At 39.5% G+C, this 20,875-nt stretch overlaps 1 protein-coding gene across 1 annotated transcript in view; it reads right to left on the bottom strand.

The window, feature by feature from the left end:
• man1a1 (mannosidase, alpha, class 1A, member 1) overlaps positions 1 to 20,875 on the bottom strand; it is a 141,305-nt gene that overhangs the window by 7,913 nt on the left and 112,517 nt on the right. Inside the window, exons 6-11 of the mRNA XM_023430152.2 lie at positions 15,638 to 15,761; positions 15,235 to 15,328; positions 10,288 to 10,403; positions 7,501 to 7,720; positions 6,413 to 6,585; positions 5,896 to 6,011 (exon numbers count right to left, since the gene is read on the bottom strand). Of these exons, the coding sequence (XP_023285920.1) occupies positions 5,896 to 6,011; positions 6,413 to 6,585; positions 7,501 to 7,720; positions 10,288 to 10,403; positions 15,235 to 15,328; positions 15,638 to 15,761 (843 nt within the window). The remainder of the gene's footprint in view (positions 1 to 5,895; positions 6,012 to 6,412; positions 6,586 to 7,500; positions 7,721 to 10,287; positions 10,404 to 15,234; positions 15,329 to 15,637; positions 15,762 to 20,875) is intronic.

Raw genomic sequence — 20,875 nt, 5'->3', positions numbered from 1 at the left:
ACTAGAAAATAACAATGACAGGATCACTAATGATGATGCTACCAGTGCTCCCTCCAAAAATAAGACTAGTTTAATGTTACTATAGGTGAATATATCAGAGTAGAGAACTCTACAAACAACATCCACATGCAATGGAAAGCTTATAAGTGGACACCGACTTATTTCTTTTTATCAAATTACAGCAGAGTCTGCAACAAATTATCCAAAATAAAGTCACAGTTATAAATTTGCTGTTCCACCTGATTATTATTTATTTTTATGCAGCACAGCCAATTCTTCAGAACTGAGATAAAAAACACTTTAAGTGAAATCTTGAGGGGAAATAATATTTTGATTACATAAACACAGTTCCACTCCTGTCTTCATTTCGTTTTTAAAGGTGACTCATTATGGGATTCACACTGTTTACTCTTCAGCGTTTTTGATATTATTTTGAGTCGTGTTCTGCTTTTGCAATATTCATTGGTGGCCCTGCCAAGAGAGTGATGAAACAGATGTGGAACTGAGAGAGAGCGATGGGTGCGGCCCAGCCTCAGACCAGTTTCTGAAACTCGAAGTGATTAAATTCTGCGGTTCAGTGTCATCAAATCTTATGAAACTCAACAAAAAAATATCATTATCGATCGAAGGAGTGGTGGGAAGATAAGTAAATAAAGAGAGTATTAGGACAGTTGCTGGTCCATGGTAATCAGTTCTGATTTTATCATGAAGAGTAAGAGAAAAAAGATCAACAAAAAGAAAGGCAAATGATGTGTATTGATCTAATGCATTCCAGCAACAAGTGCTCCCACTCAGTTATTTTGTCTTTTAACTTCCTGTTTACACTGTTAGCGGGGATGTGCTGTGTTGTGAAGAATGACATCTGATGTTTGTGATGATCCTGTGCCTGCAATTCAGCAAATGTCTGACCAGTTGTATTGTATGAGGTAGAGCATGAGCGGCCGACAGCTGCAGGTAAATGAGACTCTACTACAACAGTCTGACAATCGCTGATCAACTGCTATTTACACAACAGAGCTAATTAGATCAAACAGCTGCCCACACAGGTCTGGGATCATTTCTTACTATTATAATAGTGATGGTGATCACAATAACACAATATGATTAACATAGAATACGTGGTCTGGTTGTGTTTGTTTGAAACATATATTAATACGGTCTTTCTTCATCCAAAACATGGGACATTTTCCATGACATGGACTCATTATCATGTACCAGCTAATTATTCCAAATAACAATGTTCATTTTCCAGGACTTTTCCAGGATGATCTTCCTCATATGACAGACAGGAATCATGCCATACACCAACATATTCCTATGTGTGGAAGTTTGATGTAAAATAAGTGCAATCATCCAACCTACACCGACTTCAATGTGCGTTTCACAGCATTGCCAAACTAAACTGATAGCAGCCTATTCAAAATACTCCGATATCTGTGGTGGACGTGTTTGTGTTCCCAACTGTGAGAAACGTATAGCAGGTTGTGTGAACCAGTGAGAATTGTGATTTTTATTTTTAAAACTTGTGTACGAAACAATAGCAAGCGGAAGCTAAAAAACAAACTCGGCAATGGAGCCAAAAAACAAATGGGCAGGCGGCATAAGGTCAATAAGGAGAATCCGTGTTCATGTGTGAGAAAGAGGAGAAAATTCAGAAAATACAAATGAAGGAAAGAGTGAACGTAAAGAGAAATGGTGAAGGATGAATAAAGCCAATGATTCAGTAGAGGCGCTGCTTGTCCTCAACCTCCACAGCAAGTCCCCGTCCTCCTCTGCCTGCCAGCACAACACTAGAAAGCAGCGAGTGATTGAGGGCAGACAGCGGTGTTTAAGTATGGCCGTGTCCTTGGCAGCAGTGGGAAGATGAATACTGGAAGTGGCTCTGCATGATGCCAAGATCCCTGAATAACATTTGAAGGATTAGATTTATGAGCTTGCTGCTAAATGGGATTGATATTTTCTGTGTCCACTGAGGTCTGTGTCTGATATCATGCGATATGACGGATGAGGTAATTATTGTGCTACTGTCCAGGTTGGTGGTCAATTACAATCATATTTTTCCTCAAGTTGTCTGTGGGGGGCCTTTAATATGAGATGATGCTAATGAGACATTTTCATTGTCTTCTTTTGCTGAAATTTTAATGATACCTGGATGTCATTAGCAATCAGATCAGACGAAAACTACTTGAAACAAACTGATCTGCACAAAGAATCCAGACATCTCACTTTGAGTGTGTTTGTGTGTGTGTTAATCAGGTACAGAGGTAAAATTTACAGCCCATAAAAAATCTGAATTGGATGGCACCTCGCCCCCATCAGGCTCTGTCAGCCTAACCTTGACTTCCTGTCAATAGCTGTCTGGTGTGGACGGTAAAAAATGACAGAATAAGAAGATGAGGGGAGGACAAGAATGACAGAGGTAAAGATGGAGGATGCAGAAGAGGCCATAAAGATTTGGACGGAAGTAAAAAAAACAAAAAAACAAAACAGAGAGGACGATAAATTTGGAGGAAATGTGGGAGAAAGAAGAGCACAGATGTTTTTGCTGCTGCATCACAAACCCATCCACCCACTGCTGAACTGGTTCATGCATTAAATACAGTCTACACTACATGAACCAGCTTCACTCAATAAGATGATTAGCATTTATATTAATATGTCACTAGACACCAGTTCTGACATGCAGGTCAGACTGTGTCCAAATCAGATGTGGTAAAGGCAGGATGGTGAAGTTGGCTGACCGGATATGGTTACCTAGACAACAGCTGTTTTGAAAGGACGAATAGATAAACATTAAAAAAATATAACAAAACAAATAAATCAAGTTTTATAGAAGCTGAAACGTCAGCTTACGGAATAGAGTCTACGCTACATATTCTTCATTATAAAATGCTCCTGCTTTCATTAGAAGTAATTGTGTGTAAAGTGAACAAAGAATCTTTAGCCGTAATGATAATGAAATGAGTATATTTTGACAACCCTACAAAGTCAATGATGATGCGTATGAGAGTGACATGTTCTGTCTTTTCATGGTATTTAAAGCAGGTTTGTTTGCGTCTACTTTTATAATAAACTAAATAAACTGACTTCCACACTTTCAGTGAATGGCAGTATTACATCTGATTTGTAAAACTACATGTGCTTGAAATTATGGCTTTTAATGTAAACTAAATGTTTTTAGAGAACTTTAAATAAACAAGAAAGAAATTTAGCCAAGCATAATAAAATGGAATTTTCTTCATTGTTTTCTCTTTTCTCCACACACACACACACACACACACACACACACACACACACACACACACACACACACAAAGCACATGTAAATACACAACAAACTGTCTTTAACAGGACGTCTTCCTGAACACAGTTATAGAACGATCTGAGGAGAAAAGCTTTATTAGCCACCATACATCACACTGTGGCTGACAACACATTTAAAGAGCCATTTGTGGCTACACACTCACACCCTCTCTCTCTCACACCCACACACACACATTAACATAAACTCAAATATGCACAAGAGGGCAGTTAAGTAAAAATATAAAGTGACTATTAAGAGGAAGTGAGAGTAGTAACCGCCTGTGGCGTGTTGGAACATGTGGTGTTTTTCACAGTTTCTGTCTTCCTTTATTTGAGGTCTAACGAGCTGTAGTAGGCATTTAGTTGCAAATCCCTTTAGAAAGTTGCGAAGAGTGACCTGTGAGTACATTAATAGATCCAATATATGGTTTGCAGAAACATGTCGGTGAGTACTGGTCTTTCACTGAGAATAAGTATTGGATTTAGAGGGCTTTATGTTTGCTTCTCACAGGATAAATCCGAACATGTCAAAGAGAAATAAAATCTGTTCAAGCTGTGTTAAAGCCACAGTATGTGATTTGGCCTGACCAGATAGGGTTCACATAGTGGCAGTAAATAAACATCTCTATCTGTGGATCTACCCCCCTCCCCCGTGTTCATGTTGAGTATGTGACCCCTCCTGCATCTAGTGGCAGAACGTGTGCACAGCTATTGATATTAAAATATTCCTCTACAGCCACTAGATCTAGAGCAGTGCTTTTGGTTTATGATCCCTTAAAATAAAACAATGTTGGGGTATCCTGGAGGTCAAGGAGTTTAAGCACCATCTAACTGCAACATCTCCAGTTTCAAAGTCCAACCAGGGACCTTCCTTACCTGCCCATGGTTCTGTATGGCTTCTCAGTTTCTGTCAGATCTGCTGTCAGATAAAGGCGGACGGACAACTGCCCAAGAAATACTTAAAAAAAATGAAGCAATTTCTACATGTAACCCCTAATTACAAGTTGTTGGCCGTCCTGCCACTTTTTTAAAAAGTTAATCTTTTTATCCAGTTCATCATCCCATGAACCCTCTAAAGTATCTTGCAGCTGTTTTAAAGGATCCTGACCCCAGGTTGGAAACCACTGCTTCTCAAATGTGCTGATTTTGACTCAAAACTTCAACAGCTTCAATCCAAAGATGAAAATATACGAACACAAAATGGTTAGTACACAGTTCTAAAGTGGCAGCTTGTGCAGTAAAGAGCTGAAGAGACACAAATGATTTTGGTACCAATCCGCTGTTCAGATATTGGACAGCCAAGTGATTAAAGCTCCATATATTATAAAGGTATATGTCCATGTGTTGTTTGATGATAGATCAGGTCTAGGTTCTGTATTAATACTGTGAAAATATCAAAATGCTCATTCCACAGAGAAATGCACACAGCCTGTATTCAGTGAGCCTTTAAACATGCTGTCAGGATTTGGTTTCTCTGAGTGTTTTCCTGAAATATATATCTTCTTATGGATATCATGGATTATGGATAAATATTGGACCTTCAAAGGCCCAAACATTTAGATGATTTAAAACTCTTTGTATTATTCACTCTGTTCACTCTTTGTGTCGTTTCTCACATTGCAAAGTAGCCTAATCATTAACTAAAAAGAAAATAAATAGGCCTCCTTAGTTATCAGTCCAAGTGGTTAATTAGATTTTCTGTGCAACATAAGCTCCGATATTAACAAAAGTAAACACATAGTTTTCTATAACACATCATGTCAGCTGTCTGGAATATAGTTTGATCAATTCTGACAAAGCTACATCACAGCATTTTTTAAGTGACAAAAAGAGGCAAACAAACCAGCCTGAGCATTTGATGCCACATAATCAGGGATGGGTATCGTTAAGATATTGTATCGTTAACAAGCTTCAACAGCATTGTTTTGAACAAATCACTATTATCGACTGATTTTGTAATGATGGAAATGAAAAACAAAGAGAGAGAGAGAGAGAGATAGAGAGAAAGAAAGAGAGAGCGAGAGAGATAGAGAGAGAGAGAGAGGGAGAGAGATGTCGGACCTTATAGATACTACGGCCGTTCAATATCGGGTTTCAGTACCATCCCTACACACAACACTAATTATAGTTGAAAGTTTGGAACAGTCACTGCAGTTACTGCCTGGGACTGATGAGATCATTATGAGAGCCTCTCTGTGGTCTGGAGGATTTATTGTAGGAAAAATGTATCTGTAATTAAAGAATTGATCGGCGGGCCGGCTGGACTTGATTGAAAGGGCCGGAGTTGGCCAGCGGGCCACCAGTTGAATAGGCCTCATGTAGAGCTACAAAACTCACAGATTCACTCAATATGTGATGTTGTAGTGATGTAACCTTGACAATGACCTTGGTTATTCTCTGGAGCTTTGTCTGAATGAATGACAACTTTGTGTTTTGTGTGTGTGTGTGTGTGTGTGTGACTTGACATCTCTGTCAGTTTGGGGGACGCAGAGTCCCAGTCCCTCCATAAAATGCAATGACAGCACAATCATAAGAGGACAAAAGTGAAGGGTGTGTATGTATAAAGATGTCAAGTTTTTTTTCAAGTCTTACTTGAGCGTCTCTGCCAAGTAGAAGCTCTGTTGTACATCGTCGTGGTTTGGAGTGGAAGCGTAGACGTCTCTGACGCCGCTGTAGCCTCCTTCTACTCTACAATGCTGCTCCAAGGCCTGAATGACAGACAGTAATACAGAGCGACAACAGGAAGAGATGAAGACAGAGAGAGAAGGGCGTCGGTGAGTGGCAACATCAATCAAGCTCTTTGTGTGCTTAAAAATATCACTAAACCTTTTGGTGCATAATTTGCTAAATATAAAAATAAGTTAAATAAATCGACCTTCTGTTAGCTTCCTTCCTGATTTGTTTGTTGTTTTTGAAGAGCATGTCAAAAACCAATTAATTCAATGTTAGTCCCTTAGTTTACCTGCCTGAAATAAAATCTCTTAACTCAAGTTCTTTGAGCAGTAAAAACAGATGAGAACATATTTGCCCAAACAGCCCAGCTATTCTTAAATGAAACATTACAAAAAAAAATAAAACATGGTTTCCTTCAGATGAACAGATATTTTACCTGAACAGCCTCCCAGCCCCACTCTCTGTATTTGGGGTCATGGGTGAACCTCCACATGTACATGTAGGTCTCGATCACCTCGGGACGGAGGATGAAATACTTCTCGTTCTGGCGGGTGGCGATGGCCTCGACACCGCCGTCGAAACGGAACGCCTCTGGACCCAGCTTCAATGCTGCGGAGGAGGAGAGCATGATAAAGAAAATACTGGAGATGTTAAGATCATACAGTCTAACGTTACTGCTTAAAAATGAGGGAAACCAAAGATAATGTAACATAATGTGAAGACAGTGAGTTTCTGGCTTTTTACTTCACTGTTTCTGTTATTTACCCACATATCTATATATTAATACATTTAAGTTATGCATGTGGCTTCAGTGCAGAACAATGTCAAACAAAATAATGTCATTTCACTGCTGGTGGTGATGTTTTCCAGAGCTGGATTTAAAGCACTGTGACTCACAACAGGACTTTTGATGAATTAATTTGAGGGAGAAAAATACAATTATTTGACTGAAGATATGAAAAATAACAAAAATGCAAACCCTCGACATATGGCACTCAATATAATAAGACTTTTAAATTACTTCTGAGCCAATTTTCTTTGAATAAACACTAATTTAACTCATTTGACTTTCCTGCTTAAAAAGGATGACAAACGCATGGACAGCATTCAAAAACCTGATGAGATGATCACTAATTTAAGTAGAAGAACAATAACTACAATAATAAATAAAGTAATAACTTGTTGAAATGAGCAATATGGCCAATAAAAAAAGCCAATATTCAGAAACACATTTTGTTCCTAGTAAGTTTTTGTACAGCAACTAATCTGTAAGACTGCTTTCTATTGAATGAACACTTAAGATTTAATTTGGTAGAATTTTTTTAATAACACTGGAACAAATTGAAAACAATGACCCCCATGAAAGTATCCAACTAAATCAAAACTGTCAAACTTAAAACAAGTGTGTCCAATTCTACTGGAAACATGAATGATTTTAGTGTCTATTGTTTTAATCATAAACGCCTTTGTGTGTGTGTGTGTGTGTGTGTGTGTGTGTGTGTGTGTGTGTGTCTGTATATTTACCAGTCCTGGCGTAAGACTCATGACAGGTCCGGGCGATCTCGGCGGCCTGCTCCATCTGGTGGCCCGTCTTGTCGCTGGGCGCCCCGTCGGCGCCCAGAGCGATCATGCCACCTGCGAAACAGGTCAGGTGACCCATCTTATGCTCCAGCAGCCCCCCCTTCCACTCCGCTATGTAGGTCAGCCCACCGCTCGACTTCCTCATCAGGTTGGTTTCTATCGCCTGGGAAGAACAAAGAGTAATGAGGGGTGTGTTAGGATTAGTCGAGCATTGGTAAGAAAACCATTTAATTTAATTGTGATAATCCTCCTCTCATTACGAGGTAAATTTCAGAGTGTAAAGTTTATGTAATGAATGGATTTTTCCACATACAGGATATAGAGGAACTACATCTGTATCTGTTTCCCTTTCTTTTTCTTTTAGAAATAAACTTATTTTAGCTGTTAAACAGATGCGCATAGTTATTAACCAGAACCACAGCAGAACTTGATGACACTTGGTTTATGCTGCTAAATCCAGACTAATTACATTTCTCTCCACAAACAATGACCAGACTAGACTTTATTGTCAGCAGATAACTACCTTCTGTTTATACCTGCGCACAGTTAAACAAGCCAATGGTTGGTGGACAGGACATGAGACTGCTGCTTTCTGCACATGATCCTCAAACTTCAGTAGAAAATATAGATCTTAATAACATGATTACCACGGGTCTCCATGACATGATTTCCAAAAAGAAGTGATGGATGTGGGTGTGTGGGTAGCACTCAAAGCAAGAGGCACCATAGGTTTTAATATGTATTTTGAGCGTTCTGACCCTTTAACACGGCCCGGATTTCACAGAACCAGACTGTGGAGGAAGGACACCAGTGTTATCGTTTCATTTCCCTGCTGTGACTCACATATTCACCCTGTGCTGCTTTCTCTCCCATCCTCCTTCTTTTGACAAATACATCATCCTTGAAGATCCAGAGGGATTATGGGTAAAGTACCCTTGCGAGTTTAATTCTGTATTTTAGTCGGCATGTATTATATTTGCTCCCTGGTGTGTGTTACTGAAACACATTTCTTGTCACCACAATTTCAGTTGACAGTTTGTCTGCTCAAGTGTGAGTGTCTATATATATTCTCTTTAGGAGGGCTGTTGTTAGTGTTACTACATTCATCTGCTCCATGTCCTTTTTATATAAATGTGTGTGTCACGTTTGTCTTTCTCCCCACTGCTCAAACTCACTACTAGGTTCCTAAGGAGCAAATTATTAAAAAATATCATAAAGTTTGGCATTGAAATGCTCAAAAATCATGTTACAGTCTAAGCTGCGGCATAAAATATATAGAGTAATAACATGGTCGTCATTTGAATGATTCCTTTCATTATCTCATGGGCAACACTTGCGTAAGCATTGAGGTTATGTGGGTGACCGGATTCCTGTAACATCCGCTACAGGGAGAAATAAATAAATACAGCAGCAAGACCACTTCTCAATATCTGGAGATGACCTCACGTTTGTGGTCCACTATCCAGCAGCCATTTATTATGACAGAGAGGGAGGCATGAGGGATATAAAAAAAAAACAACAACCCTGCAGGGAAAATCCATGCAGCTCACCATCTGTAAACAGTGTGTTCAAACCCTGATTTTGTCCCTTCAATGACCACAAGTTCAAATCAGAGGTCGCCGCTCCCGTATCCTACATCTATTGTTTTCTAGAGGTTACCCATGTAGTGCTTAAGTTTTCACGTATTGATAAACTGATTGAAATACCGAGCAAAGTGACATCACTGCTGGTCGTTCAGGCGTGCTACAGACCACAGTTGTCAGTGCTAAGAAGTGCAACAGATTGGAAATTACAACCCACAGAGATCAGAGCTGTGTAATGTGGTAGCTGAGACGGAGAGGGTGTTTTACAACATTCACAGATGGTGCTTTTAGGGACCTGCAGATAGGTGAGAAATTATGGTTTCTGCTCCAGTAGCATAGTTACGGCATGCCACAAATGAACTAAATGAAAAGCTATTAAACTTTTATATAGTCTATATTACTACATTAAAAGTTATCATTCACACAATATAAAAGGAGGACAACAGCATTCAAACGCTCTGTTTTAGAGGATAGCCACTAATGTAGTGAAAGTATAAGAAAAATAAAGGCAATATCATTCTTCTAAACAACTTCTAAACTCTGTAGCATCTAACAAATAATATCTTGCTCCACTGGTATGTAGGAAACTTTTAAAATTGGATATGCCTGATCACCATTTCAACTCTTATAGTCTTCACTGCACTCACAAACATGGAAAAATATTCAACATATACCCTTGAAATATTTAATTCACATAAGAACTGTAGGCAGTGGGTTGACACAGTGTCGTCGCCAGATTTGGCTCAGAATGTCTTCAATAAAATTCAAAACTTTTTTCCCCAATCAAGATCAATAAGCCGCAAAATCAACGATAAAGACTCTGGTGATGTCAATGTTAATGACAAACAAAGAGGGTATTAACCTAAAATAGTTAAGGTGGTGCTAAAATGTGAAGTTTAGGGCTTATTTTCACTTACTTTCCATTTTTTGGTTGATAAAAAATGAATCATTTCATTCATTTTATATCAAAATATTTGCAGATTATTTTTCTTTGACAACTTTGACATCTATGGCTGCAAACTCAGCTCTGTGTTTCATTCTCAAAGAGTCAAAGTCACCTTGACCCTTGCTGAAGAGCTGTCGGCTGTGTGTGTGTGTGTGTGTGTGTGTGTGTGTGTGTGTGAGTGTGTGTGTGTGTGTGTGATACCTGCAGGGCATCATAGTACATCTTCTTTCCTTCCTCATCAGTCCTGTCAGACATCAGCCAGGCCTTGAGCAGGTACTCATAGAAACTGTCACCAAGGCCACCTACGGACACGTGATCTGCAACATACAGATAAACGGAGATTAGATCACACACACACACACACACACACACACACACACACACACACACATACACATGCATAAACACACCTCCTATGTGTCTGCAGGTTCAGATTACAACTGCCATCATTGTTGGACCATCCATAGATCATCCCCACATAGCGCAAAAATACCTACAGCTGATGATATATTACAACATGCATGTGTGTGTGTGTGTGTGTGTGTGTGTGTGTGTGTATGTGTGTGTGTGTGTGGGTGGGTGGTAATTGTAGGTGAGCATCCAGCCAGCCCGATATGTCCTCTTGCATTTGCTCTGCTGATTGCCAGTGACGGCTCATCCATATGCAAGTGTCATTAACAGAGTCCGGCCTTGTTTGTAGAGTGCAGAGATTAAATGTCAGCCGCAATCATCTTGACGTGAAAAGAAAGGAGGCTCGGCAGTGAGGACGCGCTGGGTTTGCGAGCCGATAAGAGTATCTGGCTGTCCACGACCAGCATTAAACCGAGAACAAGCGCGCCACACAATCGAGAGAGATGACACAAGCTTAAAAATAGAGCATCAATGATCTGCCAAACAACACTTCAACAGTCTGATTATAATTAAAGTCATGGAAAACGATTACAAATTTATGCACAAATGTGTTTTTTGATGCATAATTAGAGGCAGAGAGAGGATGGGAACTATGACTCACATGTGGTAACATAACAGCTGTTTGCTTATAACATAATCCTCCAAAAACATGACTAGGTCTTATATTTACAGTATATGAAAGAGACGGGGTTGAGTGCTGCAGGAGAGGCTGTGGTGGAGAGATATTTTTCAGACAACATTAGGCTGCAAACATCCCAAGGTCATAATTTATTCAACAAATGCATTCCCATCACTATTGCATAATTTCTTTCCCGATGAAAAAACCCTCTCTGACTAAGACGAGTATAAAAGCGTTTTTAGCGAGCGAGGATATTTTTTTTTTCTTTTGTTGAAACTTGCTGTTTCTATTCAGCATTGCAAATTGAATATGTCACGATTTGCATAAAATACTTGGATGAAAACACAGGTACTGGCTCTGGTTAAGAGTGTCAGATAAATGCCAACAGTTATAACTGTGGATGCGTTTTCAGTAGTTTTATTTAATATTTCAATGCATCAGATAATAAAAGGTAAGCAGATCAGGGGGTGCAGGTCCACGTTTAACCATCACACACACTAACAGCCCTCTGGTTAAGGGATGGGCATCAAGAACAAGACCAGACAGGACTCTAATACATTCAGAAGCATATCAATGGTTATGTATAAAAAAAAAAAAAAAAAAAAAAAAAAAATGGATCAAAGGATTTCTAATTTAATGCCAAACTTTTCTTGTATAAATCAAGAGAATTATGCCCTGATTTTATGTAGAACAGAGGCTGGCCTGAACAAACATGATACTTTTACAAGATAAAATTGGTGCTGGAATAATTAAGCATGAAAAAATGTCATTCATTTCAAATCTGAAATACTCAATAGCTGAGAGTCGGGAAAAAAAGTCTCAGCAGATCCTCATAACTTTAGAGACACTTCTTCAGCTTTTAAGGTGATCTGAATCTCTCCTTCCACCTCTGGATGTGCGGCTCTCCGACTGATTCAGACACCACAGGATCACAACATTAAATTACAAAGAACACGATGATTCTGTACTGTTTTGTATGCAAAACAAATTTAGTTTTTAATCCATTATTGGTCTAATTTGCCTAATCTTCACAGTTCTTGATCGGTTGAAATGAAAACACAGCAGGCTAAAGAATAATTTTCCTCACGCTGTGTTTAGTTCCTGGTGCTCCACAGTTCCTGGGTTCATCTGGTCAAAATGGCGATTAAGGATTAAGACATTTCTTTCAAGAGTTTTGGCAAAAGTGCTGCTGAATACCTGACTTTCATTTGACAACTCCAACTGGCTCCCATGTTTCTATGTTTATATCGGACGTGAAAACTGACGACAACTTGCCGAGAGATTAAAGGAATAGTTTGACATTTTGGTAAATACACTTATTCAATCTCATCTCATCATCATGTTTAATCTGTACAAAAACAAAAGTATAAACAGTCCTGGTTTATGTCATGGTAATTGCCAAGAAATGCATTCTGAAATTGTGGTAAAACATGACTAGGTCTTATATTTGCAGAACACGAAAGAGACAGGTCCTTTTCAGAAGTCTTTTTCATGTACGTTTTTTGGTTTAGTCTGCCTGTATCAGACTCTCTCTGTTAGTGACGACAAGAGATAATCGTCTCTTGGTTGTAGCTATACATTTACCATACGGACAAGAAAGTAGTGTCATTTTTCTCATCTAACTTGCAGAAATAAAGTGAGTGAGCGTCTTGATAGTTTGATATAGGAGCTATGTCACCGTGAATTTGCTCTGAAGTCCAGCTTCTGATCTCTGGTGGTCAAAAATCTCTCAGAGCAGCTTTAAGAAAAGGGTTGAAAAATGGATTTTGATATCAGCCCCATTCCTGCTACTTGTCAGTGTCATTTTCATTCTATCTACTCAGATGACGGTTTTCTCCAACACTTGACAACTGGTATTAGGAGAGACTTTTACTGCCTCTGCCCTCAGCCAAACTACACCTTACATTACTTTTCTATTATACATTGCTCTGTTCTGTAACTCAATATGTTATTCTCTCTTTTTTCGCGAACACCTACAAACTCTCATCTTCCTCAAGGTCTCACTATCATTATCATCATTACCTGTTCAGCTGCACAGTTTGAAGAGTTTGATAATGGATTTGAAATTATACCTTGTTACTGCAACCTGTCAGAAACATGAGCGTCTCAGGAGACGCATGTGCACACAGCGATATTAAAGACAGGAGCTGGGGGTGGAATACGTGTGAAAAGTATGAAAATACTCGACAGTGACGCGGGTAAATAGTGGGTTGCAGTAATGTAAAGAGAGTCAACAAGGTTCAAATGGAAAGAGGGATGACGGGGAGAGAGAGCAGAGGAAGAGGAGGGGACCACTGCTCTAACACTGCTAGTACAATTTAAAAATAACCTCCACAAGTTATCATAAACCATAGATCCTCTGTCGCAAGAGATTCAGGCCTCCAAAATATAAATACTCAATTTGTATGGCACTTTTCATACAGAGGAGTGCAATTCAATCTGCTTTTCAAAAGAATAATGAAAGAACAATGAAATGTGTGAGATGAAATGAGAGGGAGAAGATGAAAAGTTAAATTCATTTCTTGGAATATAAATATAAATTATTACTTAACTGCTAATCTAAAAGAATATATATGACCCAGTTTTTTTTCTGCGGTTGGGACTAAGCCTATGTGGTATGCGCTCTACCAGGTGAAAAAAAAATATTATTATCATGGATGACTAAGAAAAGCAGAAAGTATTCACATCTGAGAAACTGCAACCAATGAATTTGCTTAAAATGACCAAAATAGTTCCTGATCAGGTTTGTATCAATTGACTGATTTTGGATGTTTGAGTTCTGGATTATAGTATAATTGAGAATAAGTCAGTGGATGTTAAAGAAATGGTAGAAAGGGATAATTAATGTACAATAATTGGGGGCAAGCTCGTGGACAGTTTAAAAAAATAATGAACACCTTTCCAAATTCTGTATCTGAGCTTGAGACAGTGTCGTAGTGATTACAATAAGAGAATGATATGTGCTCTCTCCTGCTTTTCGTCAGAACAAATTACAGGTGTAGAATAGTTTTCTTTGAAAGATCCGCACAAAGTGCACTGCGGTAATCTAGACAAGGTGTAATTTGCATGTCATCTTGGGAGAGAAAAGGTCTGACCTCTGTGACATTCTTCAAGTGATAAATGCAAATTTTATTAATGTTTCTGATATCAGACTCAAAGTCCAGGTTACTATTAACCCCGAGGTTTTCAGCCTGTTATTTTCATCTTAATTACACTGTGTTTAGGCATGAAATTACCATCTGTTAACTCTGTCTACTTCATCTGCGGCAGAAAAGAATGAGCGAGTCTCGCATTTGTGTCCGAAATACACCTTAAAATATGCTAATAGGGCAGGAAGAATTTGGCTTGATTAATGTTATGCAATATAATGGATACATGACTGTTCCGAACAGCATAAGCTAACAAGAAAATGACAAGCCCAAGGGCTGAGCCTTGAGGAACATGATACAAAATGTTTACTCTTTAAACAAAGAGACAGAGAAGACCAACTCATTTTACTGCTGGTTAATATGGATCGTCCATTGTCTTTAGGAGTAAAAAGACACTGACAACTTAAATCCGCTTTGATGCGAGTGCTGACTCAGCAACTGGAATATCTAGCTCTCTAGAAGAGAAATGTGGGCAGCACATGTGTTGAACAGGTGCAGGGGAAGCCCTCAGGTCTGAATGGTGACGCTCAGCTAAAGTCGAGTAGTAGCTCTGACTCTCCGATGTTTTTCTTAATGCATGAGTTGGCTGTGTCAAGACAAATGAGCACACAGGGTGAATGTTTGTGATGATCATCTTTGAATCATCTGACTAATCATGTGTTTATATGTGGCCTTGTTATTTTACTAACTGCGGTATCTGGTGAGTTAACCGTTGCTGAAATGCATGTCTCTGTTAGATGATTGCTGATAGTGGTCAGTAAATGTATGTTATTGATAAAAATTACTTTCCCCTGCTGAATTTGCCTGCTGGCATTTACACATGAAGATAAAAAACAAGGAGCAGGAGTGCAGGTTCTGGTTGGCACAGCAGCTGAGAATCAATCCCAAGCTAAAGGACGGTGTCTCTACTCAAGCACCGCTATGATATTTAAGTATAACACACGTAGGAGTTGCAGGAGAAAGACTTACGTTGGCCCCACTGCCCGCTGTTTGGGTTTAGGTAGTTGGGGTACAGCCCCTGAGGTTTGTCCAGGCGGTTAAGAACTTTCCGGATGTTCATTACCTATTAATTAAAAGAAATAGAACACAAATGTAACAGGTAAAGCTCAATGCAAACACCACAAGTGCAGTGCATTGACAAGGAAGTACGTAAAGTGTTTATATGCAACAAAATGTGAAATACTATCTGTATGTGGAAATAAGGTAAAAGAGGAGAAGAGTGTGGAGTCATTGCTGACTCATTTTTGATTCCAGGAAAGCATCTCTGTAAATCCCCCCCCGACATTCCAGACAATTCAAAAAGTGCTAGAGTGCGAGCCAGCCAGAAAGTGTGAAAAAGGTAACATTTTCTAGTCTCCTCTGCTTGTGTTACCTTCTGAGCAAACTCAGGATTTCCAGAGAGTTTGCTGAGGTGCATGAACTCCAGATGCAGGGTGCCGTACTCTGCCAAGATGCTGCTGCCACCGGATGCCCACGGCCAATTTCTACCAATCCCACTGCACAAGGAGGAAAAGAGAGGGAGATGGAGGCGTCCATTAATAAAACAGAATAACAAAAAGAAGCTCTGAAAAATGCAAACTGCAAAAACTTTGGTGTGTTTTAGTAAATTATCTAACCGTGTTCTTTAGAGCCACATGGAGAATAACCTCCTAGCAAGTTTTAACTTGTGCAACACTTTATATTCATTCTTAATAACACCCACAGGTGATTTGTGGACAATCACACAAGAATACAGTATGAGTCATGTTAGAAAAGCCATTCATCAGAAAACCACAAAACCTTCTTGTCTTGTTACTAAACTAACAGCTGAAAGAGGCAAGAAATCTTCAGAAACTCAGATTAAGACTCTTTCTCAGTACTCAGCTGTACTTTACATGTTATTAGAGAAAGTCATTAGGATTTATCATCTGTTGCTGTCATGAGAAGAGATTCTTAAAATGGATAAAGAGTGAGGTGCATTCGTGACATTAAAATTAAACTAAACTTCACATTCCATCTGTCATATCTATGATAGGGATTAGTTTAGCCTTTTCACACACTTGACTTGGGCATCACATCTTATCCTCATTGGTGTGTATCTGTCAGTGAGACAGAACTTGCCGGACCCCACCCTCTCCCCCGACGCTGCTTGTAGTGACAATGAGGCTGGCATCGACTCCCAGGCCATATGTGAAACCCTGGCGCACTTGACAAGGACAGAAGACTTAGCAACAGGGTGCGTGTGTGTGTGTGTGTTGGATCATTAGAGCAACTGACAGATTACTTCCAGGCCAAGGACTGATGACTCTGGTGGGCGATGCCTCAAGTAACTACTCATGAATACATATTAACAATTCACTACACTGTGAAACACACAGCAGGATGTCTGCACTACAATAACTACATGGGGACACATGGTCATAAACTGCGCGTGCACACACACACACACAAACACACACAGGAAGCAGAAGCAGGGGAGGCATCCAACAAATGAGAAAAAGGGGGAGGAGAAGGAGTGCAAATTGGGAGAAGTGCCACACACACACATACACACACACACACACACACACACACACACACACACACACCTCTTCAAAGAGGTGGCTGAACATACTAATTATCCCCTCTTCAACTCATCATGCTGCACAAGCCATAATTTGTTTCCCATTACACCATGGATTTAATCAAGTCAACCAAACACAGGGAGGACCACCGCAGCATCAGGCAGCGAGCACTGAGACAGAGATCAGGGTCAGAGAACGGAACTGCTGAGGAAAAATCCCATCACTGCAGACCCTGATTAAATTGGGAGCCGTGTGTTTGTTAGCCGTAGACTGACGCAGACGTTAAATAAAATTGGATAGAATTACCTGCACAAATGTTTAATGTCAGCACCGCTACACGGTTGACATGATATATTATTAACTTAAATCCAAAATATAAATACGTTCTGGTGTTTTCTGTTGCTTCCAGAGGAGTACAACGTTATTTCTTTATCTCTACCGCTGCCTCCACCTCCCCTAAGTCAACCGTAGACCTGATCCGTCTATCCATCTATTTCAATCCCTTTATAAACCCCGTGATGAACGATAAATCCGTTCTCCTGGCAGGGGGGGGGTGGGGGGTTAGGCAAACAGACACCTTTCCAACTCACCCCTGTCCACCTCAATCCCCTCCCCAAAGCCCTGTTGTGAGAAACAGTAAATCCCTGTTAAGGAGAACAAAACAAAAGACAGCAGGGAAAAGCTGCCACGTAAACCAAACAGACACAAACCAATGGAGTGCAGATATAAAGTATAACACTGGAGACAGATAAACGAGGGTGTGTTTGGGATATTATTAATCTGCCCACGGTGTCTGGAAGTTTCAGAAAGACAAGTTCAAGACTATTTGAGATGTTTAATGTTGCTTGGAGCCTGATGAAAAATAAGGATGCTTAAAAAACCAGAGTGATCGAGGGCAGCCTGCTCGTCTGAACACAACTATTGAAGTTATTAAAGTATGTCGGTAAAATAAGACAGAGCATATACTTAAAGCAACATTATGCAATGTTTGAAAAGAATAAATAACATAATCTTCCTAATTTTCTATTCAAAGGCACTATAAGCCTTACTTGGCCTGGTATGACCAGTTGCTTATGGTTGCTAATGTTAGCAAACGTTAGATAAGTATTTTCCTCTATAAATGACATTACTGAGTCGACTCGCTGACTGCAAAGTGCACATATATTTGTAATAACGCTGTGACTTTTAATATGAAATTCAGATTCTATTCAGCATGGTGAAGGGATTAAATATTTGCTCCGTTATCCTGTGCTCAAATTCAATATTTACAGTAGGCAGTAAGAAAAAAATTACACCGCAATTGCATTTCAATGCAAGATATGAATAAATAGTCCCAAATTTAACTGATTAGAAGACAGTGGCAAACAAAAAAACGTATCTAAAAGAACTGAGAGTTGTTTTTTTTCCAGATATGAGGTATATAAATGCTAAATGCTGCTTCTGTGTGTTTAGTCTGACTCTGAGGACAGTAAACAGGCCTGAGAGGTCTGGACCGCTAATAATGTAGCAGCAGATCAGAAATGTAATTTGTTATTGAAAAGTGTTTTCTAAACCATTCAGAAACTGTCCAGCCATGTCAAATGCATGTCGAAAGTATCTGAGAAGCAATGCATCTACTGCACCTATTATTTTTGGTTCTACAGCAACATAGGAGTGAGAATTATGGTTTAAGGAAGGTATGGTTACTGACTTTGTACATGTTAGTTGCTAGGCTACAACACAAGGCAGTAGAAGCTCCACAAATTAGCAGAATGTTAATCTTCAACAATTTAGTTTAGGATTAGACTATGTTGGTTGCACTGAAATTAATATGAACTACTACTATCCCTGCACTGTATTAATCTATGGAAGGACGACACCTGCTACTACCGCAAGGAGAGGCTGGTGTGGAAACCAAATAGACACAAACCAGCAAACATCAGTGGTGTCAGAGAGATGAGGGTGAATTTGAAATAAAATGCATCCATCAGTCCGACCTCTCACTGTGGCTGCTTGCATTACCAGCTTTCAGTGACCGACCTTTGATTGAAATGATGCATTATTGCTGCTAAACCCCATAAAAACACCGGGTCAGAGCTGATGTTTCCACTCCATTTTGGGACTAAATGAATTTGTTTGAATAGCTACCGAGGGACATTCATGTCCGGTGTTCCGATGGAAACTCATTGTTGCTCCAGTCACTTCCCGTACTGGGAGTGGAAACTGGCATTCATCCACTGGCATACGGCGCAATACAACTGTATTAGTCCATCTGATGGGAGTCCAGTGTTGTGTTTGAGTGGTGATGCAGACGTCCCGGTGGCCCAGTTTCCAGAGCACTGTTTACAACTAGCATGCTCTACATCCCTTCTCTCACATGGGATGTAATGAGACTTATTACAAGCTCTAAGCTATAAAGGAAATAGTTTAGTTTATGACCTGTTCTTGCATTACAGACCGTACTGTAATACTGCGATGAAGGTTTGAACATATATCTGTACAGACGTCTCAATTGGCTTGCATCCCAATTTGCAGAAATTATCTAGCAATGATATCTACTGTAAGATGATATTGGATTTCTACTGTTATCTGTTTTCTTGTGATCTCAGTTGGCTTCATTTCCAAACAGTAAGGGGCATGAAGATTCATATTAAAACTGGCTGGATAAAAAGTCTCAGTTTGTTTGAATTCAGCTCCCTGGCAGGAGTCACAGTGGTGCTTCTAACTCTCCATCATCACGCTGTCCTTTGATAAAATTGCTCTGCTGATGAGCAATGCTTTAAACCAACACAAGTAATGTAATGCAGCATGCTGAAAAACATTCAGTAATTCTCTTTAATTAAATTTTACGGCGACCTAGAACTGGAGGACGTTTTTTTTTTTTAGAGATTATGTCAGGCTTATGTATGTATCAACGCTGACATTGAACTTTCATTATAAATCAAGAGATCAGCCGGCATCATCCACCTCTGATAGAAGTGATATGATGCAGTTTGTTTGGTTAATAGGAGTCCATGCCCATAAATTTTAATCAATTTGCTCAGAGCCCACATTTCATCCTGTTTCATGACTTTCACCATGAAGACATGAAGTCAGGCCATTCTGTCACTACGAATGGAGGACATTTGGGTGCAAGTTTTCAATCTCATCTTTTAAGCCAAATGGCAAGAAACATTTATATAATAGATATTTCTGTCAGCTTTTTAAGGACTATAATACAAGCTCTGTTAAATATTAGTTAAATACGGCACTATAATTAAATTTAAGTCTCTACAATTGACCAATATTCAAACTAAAACAAGCTGTAAAAGCTACTGAACCTTAGCTAATAGCTTAAGTGAGAGGCTACAGATGGAGGATGGTTCGAGAATGAAAACGCTGGTACTACATTCTTTGAGAAGTGAAGGTTTCCCATAAATCCATCATTGCTGGACAACTCAGCATTTCAAAATCTGTACTTTTATTGTAGAAATATTTACCAAGATAATCACACATCATATATTTGCTCCATTGTGCTGTCTGCCTTTTAGGCCAAGAAACAAAAACCTGAAGTCTCCAGGAATCCATGCAAAAAACATGGCCTCGACCTAGAAAAGAAATGGGTCGTTACAGATTGATGCTACTGTGAATTACGTTTACATTGGAAGACATATTCCCTGCCTTGTTTATCCTGTTTGTCCTTTTGGGGGTGTCCTATCTCTTTATTATTCAACCTTTCACACCTATAGTCATTGCCTGACCAGCTGTGAAATGACGAATTGTAGCTTACTGGTTTTTATACCCTCCAGTCCATTCTGCAGAGCCAACAGTGGTGATTTTAATTCTATGCCACCAAAGCAGGAACCTGGAAAAACGGAAAAAGGCATTCCATCTCCATAAATTAGCATGTCACACCAGGATGTGCCCTCTCACGCTCCTCTAGCATTATGCTAGGAAGTGCTCTGTGGTTGGATGAAGCCCGTATTTTGGCTCAATTCTCTCCCTTCTTTTTTTTTTTTTTTTTTTTTTTTTTCCAACCCTTTCACTGTCCTCCTCCTCCATCCATGCCGTGACCTTGCTTCTCCTCCTGATTTTCTTCCCTCAATACC

The sequence above is a fragment of the Seriola lalandi genome, unplaced genomic scaffold, assembly GCF_002814215.2.
Source record: "Seriola lalandi dorsalis isolate HSWRI2012SDOR001 ecotype SW California unplaced genomic scaffold, Sedor1 jcf7180002054901, whole genome shotgun sequence".
NCBI classification, from domain to species: domain Eukaryota; kingdom Metazoa; phylum Chordata; class Actinopteri; order Carangiformes; family Carangidae; genus Seriola; species Seriola lalandi.
This window is presented reverse-complemented; position numbering and strand designations above follow the sequence as displayed.